Source organism: Camarhynchus parvulus, unplaced genomic scaffold, assembly GCF_901933205.1.
Source record: "Camarhynchus parvulus unplaced genomic scaffold, STF_HiC, whole genome shotgun sequence".
NCBI classification, from domain to species: Eukaryota; Metazoa; Chordata; class Aves; order Passeriformes; family Thraupidae; genus Camarhynchus; species Camarhynchus parvulus.
In genome coordinates, this window is record NW_022148820.1 from 17,850 (window position 1) to 31,581 (window position 13,732).

The following is a 13,732-nucleotide window of genomic DNA, read 5'->3' on the forward strand; positions in this document are numbered from 1 at the left end:
AATCTCAAAAAATTTTCCAAAAAAATCCCCCAAAAATCCCTAAAAACTCCCCAAAAAATCCCAAAAAAATCCAAAAAAATCCCCAAAAAATCTCAAAAAAATTCCTAAAAAATCCCCAAAAAATCCCCAAAAAATCTAAAAAAAATCCCAAAAAATTCCCCAAAAATCCTTATAAAATCCCCAAAAAATCTCAAAAAAAACCCTAAAAAAATCTCAAAAAAATCCCAAAAAGTCCCCCAAAACCACCCAAAAAATCCCCAAAAATCCACCAAAAAATCCCCAAAAATCCCACAAAACCACCCAAAAATCCCCAAAAATTCCCAAAATGTTTTGGGAATGTCCCTACCAGTTCTCTTGAACTGCCGTGTCCCATGCAGCGGCGGGGCGCCGGAAGAGGGCAGTCGGGGGCGGCGCACGTTCTCGACGCCGCCAAACCCCAAATCCTCCCCAGAAATCCCCAAAAATCCCCAAAGAATCACCCAAAAACCCCATAAAAAATCTCAAAAAAATTCCAAAAAATCCCCCCAAAAATCCCTAAAAAATCCCCCAAAAAATCTCCAAAAATTCCCAAAAAATCCCTAAAAAATCCAAAAAATCCCCAAAAAATCTCAAAAAATTCTCAAAAAATTCCCAAAAAAATCCCCACAAAATCCCTAAAAAATCTAAAAAAAAATTCCAAAAAATTCCCAAAAAATCCCTAAAAAATCCCTAAAAAATCACCCAAAAATCCCCCAAAAATCCCTAAAAAATCCAAAAAAATCCCCAAAAAATCTAAAAAAAATTCCAAAAAATTCCCCAAAAATCCTTATAAAATCCCCAAAAAATCTCAAAAACCCTAAAAAAATCTCAAAAAAATCCCAAAAAGTCCCCCAAAACCACCCAAAAAATCCCCAAAAAATCCACCAAAAAATCCCAAAAAATCCCCAAAAACCACCCAAAAATTCCCCAAAATTCCCAATGTTTTGGGGAATGTCCCTACCAGTTCTCTTGAACTGCCGTGTCCACATGCACCTCCCGGCCGGCGCAGCGGGGGCAGTCGGGGGCGGCGCACGCGTTCTCGGAGCCGCCGCAAACCCCAAATCCTCCCCAAAGCAGCCTAAATCCCCCAAAAATCCCCAAAAAATCATCCCAAAAATCACCCAAAAAATCACTAAAAAATCCCCCAAAAAATCGAAAAAAATCCCCAAAAAATCTCAAAAAAATCTCAAAAAATCCCCCAAAAATCCCTAAAAAAATCCCTAAAAAATCCCCAAAAATCACTAAAAAACCCCTTAAAAAATCCCCAAAAAATCCCCAAAAAATCCCCAAAATTCCCAATGTTTTGGGGAATGTCCCTACCAGTTCTCTTGAACTGCCGTGTCCACATGCAGCGGCCGGCGCCGGCGCAGCGGGGGCAGTCGGGGGCGGCGCACGCGTTCTCGGAGCAGTTCTGCGGCGCGAAGATCTCGCGCTGGTTGATGCGGCAATCGTTCTCGCGGCGGCAGCTGGAGCCCGCGCCGATGCACGCGCCCTCGGGGCAGTTCGTGCACCACTTGCACGCCGGGGGACCCTGGGGACGGGGAAAAATTGGAGGCGGAAAAAAATTGGGCGAAAAAACGGCGATTTTGGGCGAAAAAGCGGCGATTTTCGGTGGAAAAATGGGGAATTTTGGTGGAAAAATGGGGATTTTTGGGGAGTTTTTGGTGAAGAAATTGGGGATTTTTTTTGGAGGTTTTGGGGGTCTCGGAAGGGTCTCAGGGGGTTGTGGGTGTAAAAAATTTGGATTAAAGGGAGTTTTGGGTTTAAAAATGGGGATTTTGGGAAAAAATCTGGGGATTTTTGGAGGAAAAATGGCGATTTTTGGGCAGTTTTCGGTGAAGAAATTGGGGATTGTTTTTGGAGGTTTTGGGGGTCTCAGCAGGGTCTCAGGGATGTTCTGGGTGTCTGAAATCGGGATTAAAGGGAGTTTTGGGTGAAAAAAGTGGGATTTTGGGAAAAAATCCGTGGATTTTTGGTGAAAAAATGGCGATTTTCGGTGGAAAAATGGGGATTTTTGGTGGAAAAATGGGGATTTTGGGGGAGTTTTTGGTGGAAAAATTGGGGATTGTTTTTGGAGGTTTTGGGGGTCTCAGAGAGCCCTGGGTGGGTCTCAGGGGGTTGTGGGTGTAAAAAATGGGGATTAAAGGGAGTTTTGGGTGGAAAAAGTGGGAGTTTGGGGTAAAAAATGGGGATTTTGGGAAAAAGCCAGGGATTTTCAGTGAAAAAATGGCGATTTTGGGCGAAAAAAGCGGCGATTTTCGGAGGAAAAGCGCTATTTTGGGCAGTTTTCGGTGAAGAAATTGGGGATTGTTTTTGGAGGTTTTGGGGGTCTCAGCAGGGTCTCAGGGATGTTCTGGGTGTCTGAAATCGGGATTAAAGAGAGTTTTGGGTGAAAAAAGTGGGATTTTGGGAAAAAATCCGTGGATTTTTGGTGAAAAAATGGCGATTTTCGGTGGAAAAATGGGGATTTTTGGTGGAAAAATGGGGATTTTGGGGGAGCTTTTGGTGGAAAAATTGGGGATTGTTTTTGGAGGTTTTGGGGGTCTCAGAGGGGTCTCAGGGGGTTGTGGGTGTAAAAAATGGGGATTAAAGGGAGTTTTGGGTGGAAAAACTGGGATTTTGGGAAAAAAAACGGGGATTTTTGGTGGAAAAATGGCGATTTTGGATGAAAAATTGGGGATTTTTTTGGAGGTTTTGGGGATCTCGGAAGGGTCTCAGGGGGTTGTGGGTGTAAAAAATCGGGATTAAAGGGAGTTTGGGGTAAAAATGGGATTTTGGGAAAAAATCCAGGGATTTTCAGTGAAAAATGGCGATTTTCGGTGGAAAAATGGGGATTTTTGGGGAGTTTTTGGTGGAAAAAATGGGGATTTTTTTGGAGGTTTTGGGGGTCTCGGAAGGGTCTCAGGGGGTTGTGGGTGTCTGAAATTGGGATTAAAGGGAGTTTTGGGTGGAAAAACTGGGAGTTTGGGGAAAAAAATGGGATTTTGGGGAAAAAAACGGGGATTTCTGGTGAAAAAATGGCGATTTTCGGTGGAAAAATGGGGATTTTTGGGGAGTTTTTGGTGGAAAAATTGGGGATTTTTTTGGAGGTTTTGGGGGTCTCAGAGGGGTCTCAGGGGGTTGTGGGTGTAAAAAATGGGGATTAAAGGGAGTTTTGGGTGGAAAAAGTGGGAGTTTGGGGTAAAAAATGGGGATTTTGGGAAAAAGCCAGGGATTTTCAGTGAAAAAATGGCGATTTTGGGCGAAAAAGCGGCGATTTTCGGAGGAAAAATGGCGATTTTTGGGCAGTTTTCGGTGAAGAAATTGGGGATTGTTTTTGGAGGTTTTGGGGGTCTCAGCAGGGTCTCAGGGATGTTCTGGGTGTCTGAAATCGGGATTAAAGAGAGTTTTGGGTGAAAAAAGTGGGATTTTGGGAAAAAATCCGCGGATTTTTGGTGAAAAAATGGCGATTTTCGGTGGAAAAATGGGGATTTTTGGTGGAAAAATGGGGATTTTGGGGGACTTTTTGGTGGAAAAATTGGGGATTGTTTTTGGAGGTTTTGGGGGTCTCAGAGGGGTCTCAGGGGGTTGTGGGTGTAAAAAATGGGGATTAAAGGGAGTTTTGGGTGGAAAAAGTGGGACTTTGGGAAAAAAAACGGGGATTTTTGGTGGAAAAATTGGGGATTTTGGATGAAAAAATTGGGGATTTTTTTGGAGGTTTTGGGGATCTCGGAAGGGTCTCAGGGGGTTGTGGGTGTAAAAAATCGGGATTAAAGGGAGTTTGGGGTAAAAAATGGGGATTTTGGGAAAAAATCCAGGGATTTTCAGTGAAAAAATGGCGATTTTCGGTGGAAAAATGGGGATTTTTGGGGAGTTTTTGGTGGAAAAAATGGGGATTTTTTTGGAGGTTTTGGGGGTCTCGGAAGGGTCTCAGGGGGTTGTGGGTGTCTGAAATTGGGATTAAAGGGAGTTTTGGGTAGAAAAACTGGGAGTTTGGGGAAAAAAATGGGATTTTGGGGAAAAAAACGGGGATTTCTGGTGAAAAAATGGCGATTTTTGGTGGAAAAATGGGGATTTTTGGGGAGTTTTTGGTGGAAAAGTTGGGGATTTTTTTGGAGGTTTTGGGGGTCTCAGAGGGGTCTCAGGGGGTTGTGGGTGTAAAAAATGGGGATTAAAGGGAGTTTTGGGTGGAAAAAGTGGGATTTTGGGAAAAAAATCTGGGGATTTTTGGTGGAAAAATGGGGATTTTGGATGAAAAAATTGGGGATTTTTTTGGAGGTTTTGGGGGTCTCGGAAGGGTCTCAGGGGGTTGTGGGTGTAAAAAATCAGGATTAAAGGGAGTTTGGGGTAAAAAATGGGGATTTTGGGAAAAAGCCAGGGATTTTCAGTGAAAAAATGGCGATTTTCGGTGGAAAAATGGGGATTTTGGGGGAGTTTTTGGTGGAAAAATTGGGGATTTTTTTGAGGTTTTGGGGGTCTCGGAAGGGTCTCAGGGGGTTGTGGGTGTCTGAAATTGGGATTAAAGCGAGTTTTGGGTGGAAAAACTGGGATTTTGGGAAAAAAATCGGGGATTTTTGGTGGAAAAATGGCGATTTTTGGGGTGGTTTTGGGTGATTTTGGGCCTCATTTTGGGGTGGTTTTGGGGGTATTTTTAGGATAATTTTGGGAATACTTGTGGGCTGGTTTTGGGCTATTTTGGGCTGATTTTGGGCTGTTTTGGGTGATTTTTGGGATTTATTTTGGGGTGTTTTTGGGTGGTTTTTGGGGGTATTTTTAGGATAATTTTGGGCCTGATTTTGGGGTGTTTTGGGTGGTTTTTAGGGTATTTTTAGGATAATTTTGGGTATAATTTTGGGCTATTTTGGGCCTGATTTTGGGTTGTTTTGGGCGGTTTTTGGGTGTATTTTTAGGATAATTTTGGGGTGGTTCTGGGCTATTTTGGGCCTCATTTTGGGCTGTTTTGGGGATCATTTTTAGGATAATTTTGGGGATGATTTTGGGGTGTTTTTGGGCTATTTTGGGCCTGATTTTGGAGTGTTTTGGGTGGTTTTTGGTGTATTTTTATGATAATTTTGGGGCAGTTTGGGGCTATTTTGGGCCTGATTTTGGGCTGATTTTGGGTGGGTTTTTTTGGGGAGGTAATTTTGGGGATAATTTTGGGGCCTGGTTTTGGGCTGGTTTTGGGTGGGTTTTTTTTTGGGCCTGGTTTTGGGCTGGTTTTGGGGGTATTTTTAGGGGTTGGGCTATTTTGGGCCTGATTTTCGGCTGTTTCGGGGTAGTTTTTAGGGGTATTTTTAGGATAATTTTGGGCTGTTTTGGGCCTGATTTTGGGGTGGTTTTGGTGGTATTTTTAGGATAATTTTGGGCCTGTGTTTGGGGTGGTTTTGGGCTGGTTTTGGGCAGTTTTTGGTGGTATTTTTAGGATAATTTTGGGCCTGTTTTGGGTGGTTTTTGGGCTATTTTGGGCCTGATTTTGGGCTGGTTTTGGGCGGTTTTTAGGGTATTTTTAGGATAATTTTGGGCTGTTTTGGGCCTGATTTTGGGGTGTTTTTGGGCGGTTTTTAGGACAATTTTGGGGATAATTTTGGGGTGTTTTTGGGCTATTTTGGGCCTGTTTTTGGGGTGGTTTTGGTGGTATTTTTAGGATAATTTTGGGCCTGTTTGGGGTGTTTTGGGTATTTTGGTTTTTGGGCTGGTTTTGGGGGTATTTTTAGGATAATTTTGGGCCTGTTTTTGGGTGGTTTTTTGGGGTATTTTTAGGATAATTTTGGGCCTGTGTTTGGGGGTGGTTTTGGGTGGTTTGGGGGTATTTTTAGGATAATTTTGGGCCTGTTTTTGGGGTGGTTTTTGGGGGTATTTTTAGGATAATTTTGGGCCTGTGTTTGGGCTGGTTTTGGGCTGGTTTTTGGGGGTATTTTTAGGATAATTTTGGGCCTGTTTTTGGGCGGTTTTTGGGGTATTTTTAGGATAATTTTGGGCCTGTTTTTTTGGGTTTGGTATTTTTAGGATAATTTTGGGCCTGTTTTTGGGGGGTTTTTGGTGGTATTTTTAGGATAATTTTGGGCCTGTTTTTGGGCGGTTTTTGGTGGTATTTTTAGGATAATTTTGGGCCTGTGTTTGGGGTGGTTTTGGGCCTGTTTTTGGGGTGTTTTTGGGGGTATTTTTAGGATAATTTTGGGCCTGGTTTTGGGTGGTTTTTTGGGGTATTTTTAGGATAATTTTGGGGTGTTTTTGGGCTATTTTGGGCCTGTTTTTGGGGTGTTTTTGGGGGTATTTTTAGGATAATTTTGGGCCTGTTTTGGGGTGGTTTTTTGGGGTATTTTTAGGATAATTTTGGGGTGTTTTTGGGGTGTTTTTGGGCGGGTTCGGGGTCTCACCGAGCCCGCCAGGGGGTGCTGGGCCAGGCACTCGCTGCAGCTCCGCAGGCGCCGGCACTCGAGGGGGTCCCGCGGGGAGGGGGCGCAGGGCGCGGGGATGGGGGAGCACCCCAGCCTGCAGGGGTCATTTGCATCTCATTTGCATCTCATTTACATCTCATTAGCGACCCTAAACTCCCCAGCCAAACCCGCAAAAAAAAAACCAGCCCCGAATTCTGTCAAAACCTCCCCAAAAATCCTCTTGAAACCCCCCCAAGGACCCTCAGATTCCCAAATCCCCCCAAAAATCCCAATTTCTCCCTAAACGGCCCCCAAATCCCCATCAATCTCTCCCAATCCCCCCAAATCCCCTTGAAACCCCCCCAAATCCCCATTTTTTCCCAAAATCCCCAACTATTCCCCAAAATCCCCGATTTTCACCCCAAATCCCCAATTTTTCCCCAAATCCCCGATTTTCCCCTAAATCCCCTATTTTCACCCCCCAAACCCCCTAAAAATCCCCGTTGTTCACCCCAATTTTCACTCAAAACGCCCATTTTTTGCCCGAACTCCCCATTTTTTCACCCAAAATCCCCATTTTTCACCCCAATTTTCCCCAAAATCCCCATTTTTGGCCCCATTTCTCACCTCTGTGCCTCCGTGGCCCCCCGGAGCCCCCAAATCCCCCAATTTTCACCCAAAATCCCCATTTTTTTTTCCCAAAATCCCCATTTTTTCACCCAAAATCCCCATTTCTCACCTCTGAGCCTCCAGGGCCCCCCTGGCACCCCAGCCCCCCCAAATCCCCAATTCCACCCCTTTGACCCCAAAATCCCCTTTTTCCCCCAAACCCCCCCAAAAATCCCCATTTTTTTCCCCCAAAATCCCCATTTCTGCCCTCCCAGGCGCGGCGCCACACCCCAAAATCCCCAATTTCCACCCTATTTTCACCCAAAATCCCCATTTCCCCCATTTCTCACCTCTGTGCCTCGGCAGTCCCCCGCACTGCCCCCCGCACCAGGCGCAGGCCCCTGAGCCCCCAAATCCCCCAATTTCCACCCCAATTTTCACCCAAAATCCCCATTTTTCCCCCCATTTCTCACCTCTGTGCCTCGGCAGCCCCCCAGCACTGCCCCCGCACCCCGGAGGCGCCCCTGAGCCCCCAAATCCCCCAATTTCCACCCCAATTTTCACCCAAAATCCCCATTTTTTCACCCAAAATCCCCATTTTTGGCCCCATTTCTCACCTCTGTGCCTCGGCAGCCCCCCGGCAGCGCCCCCCAAGCCCCCAAATCCCCCAATTTCCACCCCATTTTTTCACCCAAAATCCCCATTTTTCCCCCCAATTTTCGCCCAAAATCCCCGTTTTTTCACCCAAAATCCCCATTTCTCACCTCTGTGCCTCGGCAGTTCCCCGGCACTGCCCCCCAGGCGGCCCCTGAGCCCCCAAATCCCCCAATTTCCACCCCAATTTTCACCCAAAATCCCCATTTTTTCACCCAAACTCCCCATTTCTCACCTCTGTGCCTCCAGGGCCCCCCGGCACTGCCCCCCGCACCAGGCGCAGGCGCCCCGAGCCCCCAAATCCCCCAATTTCCACCCCAATTTTCACCCAAAATCCCCATTTTTGGCCCCATTTCTCACCTCTGAGCCTCCGTGGCCCCCGGCACTGCCCCCCGCACCAGGCGCAGGCGCCCCGAGCCCCCAAATCCCCCAATTTCCACCCCAATTTTCACCCAAAATCCCCATTTTTTCCCCAAAATCCCCATTTTTTCACCCAAAATCCCCATTTTTTCACCCAAACTCCCCATTTCTCACCTCTGTGCCTCCAGGGCCCCCGGCACTGCCCCCCGCACCAGGCGCAGGCGCCGCCGGAGCCGTTGCAGGCGGGGGGGTCGGGCAGGGCCCCGCAGGGCTCGGGGGGCACCCGCAGCGCCCAGAGCCCCCCCAGGGCGCCCCCGTTGAACCCGCCCGAGAGGAAGAGGAGCCCCCCGAGCTCGGCCAGGGCGTGGCCAACGGAGGCCGGCATGGGGGGGCCCACCACCGACGGGTCTGGGGGGGAAAAAGGGGTTTTAGTGATCAAAAAATCCCAAAATTCACCCCAAAAATCCCACGAAATGCCGCTAGAATTCCCCTAGAATTCTGCCAAAATTGCCCCAAAATCCCCCCCAAAAAGTCCCTCAAAATCATCTCCAAATTCACCCAAAATCCCCGCAAAAATCGCTCCAAAAATCCCCTAAAATTTCAATTTTTGCCCCCAAAACGGGGTGGGAAATGGGGAGGGGGTGTCGGATTTTGGGGGATTGGGGGGTCCACCACCGACGGGTCTGGGGGGAAAATGGGCGTTTTAGACACAAAATCCACCCAAAAATCCCACGAAATTGCCCCAAAACTCCCCTAAAACTGCCCCAAAACTGCCCTAGAATTTCTCAAAAATACCTCCGAAATTGCCCCAAAATTCCCTCCCAATTCCCCAAACCCCTAAACAAACCCCCGTCAAACTCCATTGCCCCAAAATCCCCCCATTCCCTAAAAACTCCCTCAAAATTGCCCCCAACTAAATTCCTCAACCCCAATTGCCCCAAATTCCCCCCAAATTGCCCCAAACTTGCCCCAACCGGTGCCCCGCGTGAAAATACACAAAATCCACCCAAAAATTGCCCCAAAAACTCAAACTGCCCCAAAACTCCCTCAAAAATTGCACCAAAATTCCCTCAAAAATTCCCCCCAAATTCCCTCAAAAATGGCCCCAAAATCGTCCTTAAAATTCCCCCAAAATGGTCTCAAAATTCCTCCAAAAATCCCCCAAAAATTCCCCCAAAATTCCGATTTTTGGCCCCAAAACCGGGGTGGGAAATGGGGAGGGGGTGTCAGATTTTGGGGGGATTGGGGGGCCCAGCACCGATGGATCTGGGGGGAAAAAGGGGTTTTAGTGATCAAAAAATCCCAAAATTCACCCCAAAAATCCCACGAAATGCCGCTAAAATTCCCCTAGAATTCTGCCAAAATTGTCCCAAAATTGCCCCCAAAACCCCTCAAAAAATCCACCAAAATTCCCCTAAAAATCCTTCCAAAATCTCCCCAATATCCCCCCAAAATTCCCCCCAAAAAAGTCCCTCAAAATCATCTCCAAATTCACCCAAAATCCCCGAAAAAATCGCTCCAAAAATCCCCTAAAATTTCAATTTTTGCCCCCAAAACCGGGGTGGGAAATGGGGAGGGGGTGTCGGATTTTGGGGGGATTGGGGGGTCCACCACCGACAGGTCTGGGGGGAAAATGGGCGTTTTAGACACAAAATCCACCCAAAAATCCCACGAAATTGCCCCAAAACTCCCCTAAAACTGCCCCAAAACTGCCCTAGAATTTCTCAAAAATACCTCCGAAATTGCCCCAAAATTCCCTCAAAAATTCCCTCAAAAATGGCCCCAAAATCGTCCTTAAAATTCCCCCAAAATGGTCTCAAAATTCCTCCTAAAATTCCCCAAAAATTCCCCCAAAATTCCGATTTTTGCCCCCGAAACCGGGGTGGGAAATGGGGAGGGGGTGTCGGATTTTGGGGGGATTGGGGGGCCCACCACCGACGGGTCTGGGGGAAAAAGGGGTTTTAGTGATCAAAAAATCCCAAAATTCACCCCAAAAATCCCAGGAAATTCCGCTAAAATTCCACCAAAATTGCCTCAAAATTCCCCCAAAATTTGCCCCAAAACTGCCCTAGAATTCCTCAAAAATTCCCCCAAAATTGCCACTGAATCGTCTCAAAATTCCTCCAAAGTCTCCCAAAAGTCCCCAAAAATCTGCCCAAAATTCCTCTAAAATTGCCCCAAAACTCCCCTAAAATCCCTCACAATTTGCCCCAAAATTGCCCCAAAATTCCCCCAAAATTGCCCCAAAATTCTCCCAAGATTGCCCCAAAATCGTCTCAAAATTGCCCCAAAATCGTCTCAAAATTGTCCCTAAAAGTCCCCCAAAATGGTCACAAAATTCCTCCTAAAATTCCCCAAAAATCTCCCAAAATTCCCTCAAAAATTGCCCCAAAATCCCCCAAAAAATCTTCCCAAAATCTCTCCAAAAATTCCCCCAAATTGGCCTCAAAATCTCCCCAAAATTCCCCTGAAATTGCCCCAAAATTCCCCTAAAAATCCCCCCAAAATCAACTCCAAATCCTCTCCAATTTCTCCCAAAACTCCCCCAAAATTTGCCCCAAAATTCCCCCAAAAATCTCTTAAAATTCCTCAAAAATCCCCACCCAAATTATCCCAAAATTCCCCCAAAATGTCCAAAAATTCTCCCCAAAATCTCCCAAAATTTCTTCAAATCATCCCGAAAATTCCCCCAAAATCCCCCCAAAATCATCGCAAAATTCACCCCAAATTCCCCCAAAAATCCCCCCAATTCCAGAGACCCCTCCCCAAACTGGGAGACCCCAAAATTCCCCAAAAATTCCCCAAAAAATTCCCCAAATTGAAGCCCCCAGACCCATTTTCCACCCCCCTTAATTTCCCCTTTTTTCCCTCATTTTTCACCCAAATTTCGCCCGATTTTCACCCAGTTTTCACCTCCCCCCATTTCTGACCCCCCCCCGATCCGTGAGACCCCTCCCCAAATTGGGGCGACCCCAAAATTCCCTCCCTGAAGCCCCCAGACCCATTTCCGCCCCCCAAAATCTCCAATTTTTCCCCCCATTTTTTTTCCTCATTTTTCCCCCCAAATTTCGCCCGATTTTCACCCAATTTTCACCTCCCCCATTTCCGACCCCCCGATCCGTGAGACCCCTCCCCAAATTGGGGGGACCCCAAAATTCCCCCTCAAAAATTCCCTCCCTGAAGCCCCCAGACCCATTTGCCCTCCATTTTTTGCTGTACTTTCCCCATTTTTCCTCATTTTTCACCCAAATTTCGCCCGATTTTCACCCAATTTTCCCCCCCCCCCCATTTCCGACCCCCCTCGACCCGTGAGACCCCTCCCCAAATTGGGGCGACCCCAAAATTCCCTCCCCGAAGCCCCCAGACCCATTTTTTCCATATTTTTTCCCATTTTTTGCTCATTTTTCCCTCATTTTTCACCCGATTTTCACCCAATTTTCACCTCCCCCATTTCCGACCCCCCTCAATCCATGAGACCCCTCCCCAAATTGGGGCGACCCCAAAACCCCCAAATTCTGCCTGTCCCCGAAGCCCCCAGACCCATTTTCCACCCCCCTTAATTTCCCCATTTTTCCCTCATTTTTCACCCAAATTTGGCCCCCATTTCGCCCCCCTCGACCCGTGAGACCCCTCCCCAAATTGGGGCGACCCCAAAATTCCCTCCCTGAAGCCCCCAGACCCATTTCCACCCCCCAAAATCTCCAATTTTTTCCCATTTTTTCCTCATTTTTCACCCAAATTTCGCCCGGTTTTCACCCAATTTTCACATCCCCCCATTTCCGACCCCCCCTGATCCGTGAGACCCCTCCCCAAATTGGGGCGACCCCAAAATTCCCCTCCCCTGAAGCCCCCCAGACCCATTTCCACCCCCCAAAATCTCCAATTTTTTCCCATTTTTTCCTCATTTTTCACCCAAATTTCGCCCGATTTTCACCCAATTTTCACCTCCCCCCCCCATTTCCGACCCCCGATCCGTGAGACCCCTCCCCAAATTGGGGGGACCCCAAAATTCCCCTCAAAAATTCCCTCCCCTCCCGAAGCCCCCAGACCCATTTGCCCTCCATTTTTTGCTGTACTTTCCCCATTTTTTCCTCATTTTTCACCCAAATTTCGCCCGATTTTCACCCAATTTTCACGCCCCCCATTTCCGACCCCCCTCGACCCGTGAGACCCTCCCCCAAATTGGGGCGACCCCAAAATTCTCCCCGAAGCCCCCCAGACCCATTTTTTCCATATTTTTTTTTTTTTTTGCTCATTTTTCCCTCTTTTTTCACCCGATTTTCACCCAATTTTTGCGACCCCCATTTCCGACCCCCCTCAATCCATGAGACCCCTCCCCAAATTGGGGCGACCCCAAAACCCCCAAATTCTGCCCGTCCCCGAAGCCCCCAGACCCATTTTCCACCCCCCTTAATTTCCCCATTTTTCCCTCATTTTTCACCCAAATTTCGTGCCCCCTCCCATTTCCGACCCCCCAATTCAGGAGACCCCTCCCCAAATTGGGGGGACCCCAAAATTCCCCCTCAAAAATTCCCTCCCTGAAGCCCCCAGACCCATTTGCCCTCCATTTTTTGCTGTACTTTCCCCATTTTTCCCTCATTTTTCACCCAAATTTCACCCGATTTTCACCCAATTTTCGCGCCCCCCCATTTCCAAACCCCCGACCCGTGAGACCCCTCCCCAAATTGGGACGACCCCAAAATTCCCTCCCTGAAGCCCCCAGACCCATTTCCACCCCCCAAAATCTCCAATTTTTTCCCATTTTTCCTCATTTTTCACCCACATTTTCGCCCGATTTTCACCCAATTTTCACCTCCCCCCATTTCCGACCCCCCCGACCCGTGAGACCCCTCCCCAAATTGGGGGGACCCCAAAATTCCCCCTCAAAAATTCCCCCCTTGAAGCCCCCAGACCCATTTGCCCTCCATTTCTTGCCCTAATTTCCCCATTTTTCCCTCATTTTTCACCCAAATTTCGCACCCCCCATTTCCGACCCCCCGACCCGTGAGACCCCTCCCCAAATTGGGGGGACCCCAAAATTCCCTCCCCGAAGCCCCCAGACCCATTTTTTCCATATTTTTTCCCATTTTTTGCTCATTTTTTGCCATTTTTCACCCAAATTTCGCCCGATTTTCACCCAATTTTCACCTTCCCCCATTTCCGACCCCCAATTCAGGAGACCCCTCCCCAAATTGGGGGGACCCCAAAATTCCCCCTCAAAAATTCCCTCCCTGAAGCCCCCAGACCCATTTTCCCTGCATTTCTTGCCCTAATTTCCCCATTTTTCCCTCATTTTTCACCCAAATTTCGCACACCCCCCCATTTCCGACCCCCCCCCGACCCGTGAGACCCCTCCCCAATTCGGGGGGCGCCCCCTGACCGGTGTGGGGGGGCAGGATCCAGGCGTTGCAGCGGATCTGGTAGAGCAGCACGGCGTTGCTGAAGTCGCTGCGGTCGTTGCGCCCGCCCACGACCACCAGGGTGTCCCCGAGCACCGCGGCCGCGTGGAAATAGTGGGGGCGGGGCTGGGGGGGGAGGGGAGGAACGTCAGAGACCCCTCCCCAAAAACCCCGAGACCCCAGACCCAAAAAACGCCGAAAAAATCCAAAAAAATTTGAGTAAAATCCCATTAAATGAGCCCAAAATGAGCCCCAGAGCCCCCCAAAGTGACCCCAAAATAGTGGGGGCGGGGGTTGGGGGAGGGGAGGAACGTCAGAGACCCCTCCCCAAAAACC

The 13,732-nt window shown here is 48.1% G+C and overlaps 1 protein-coding gene across 1 annotated transcript in view; it reads right to left on the reverse strand.

Annotated features, from left to right (window-relative positions):
• LOC115917110 (multiple epidermal growth factor-like domains protein 8) overlaps positions 1–13,732 on the reverse strand; it is a 76,911-nt gene that overhangs the window by 12,882 nt on the left and 50,297 nt on the right. The window contains 4 exon segments of the mRNA XM_030970840.1: positions 1,339–1,549; positions 6,375–6,519; positions 8,198–8,405; positions 13,378–13,522. Of these exon segments, the coding sequence (XP_030826700.1) occupies positions 1,339–1,549; positions 6,375–6,519; positions 8,198–8,405; positions 13,378–13,522 (709 nt within the window).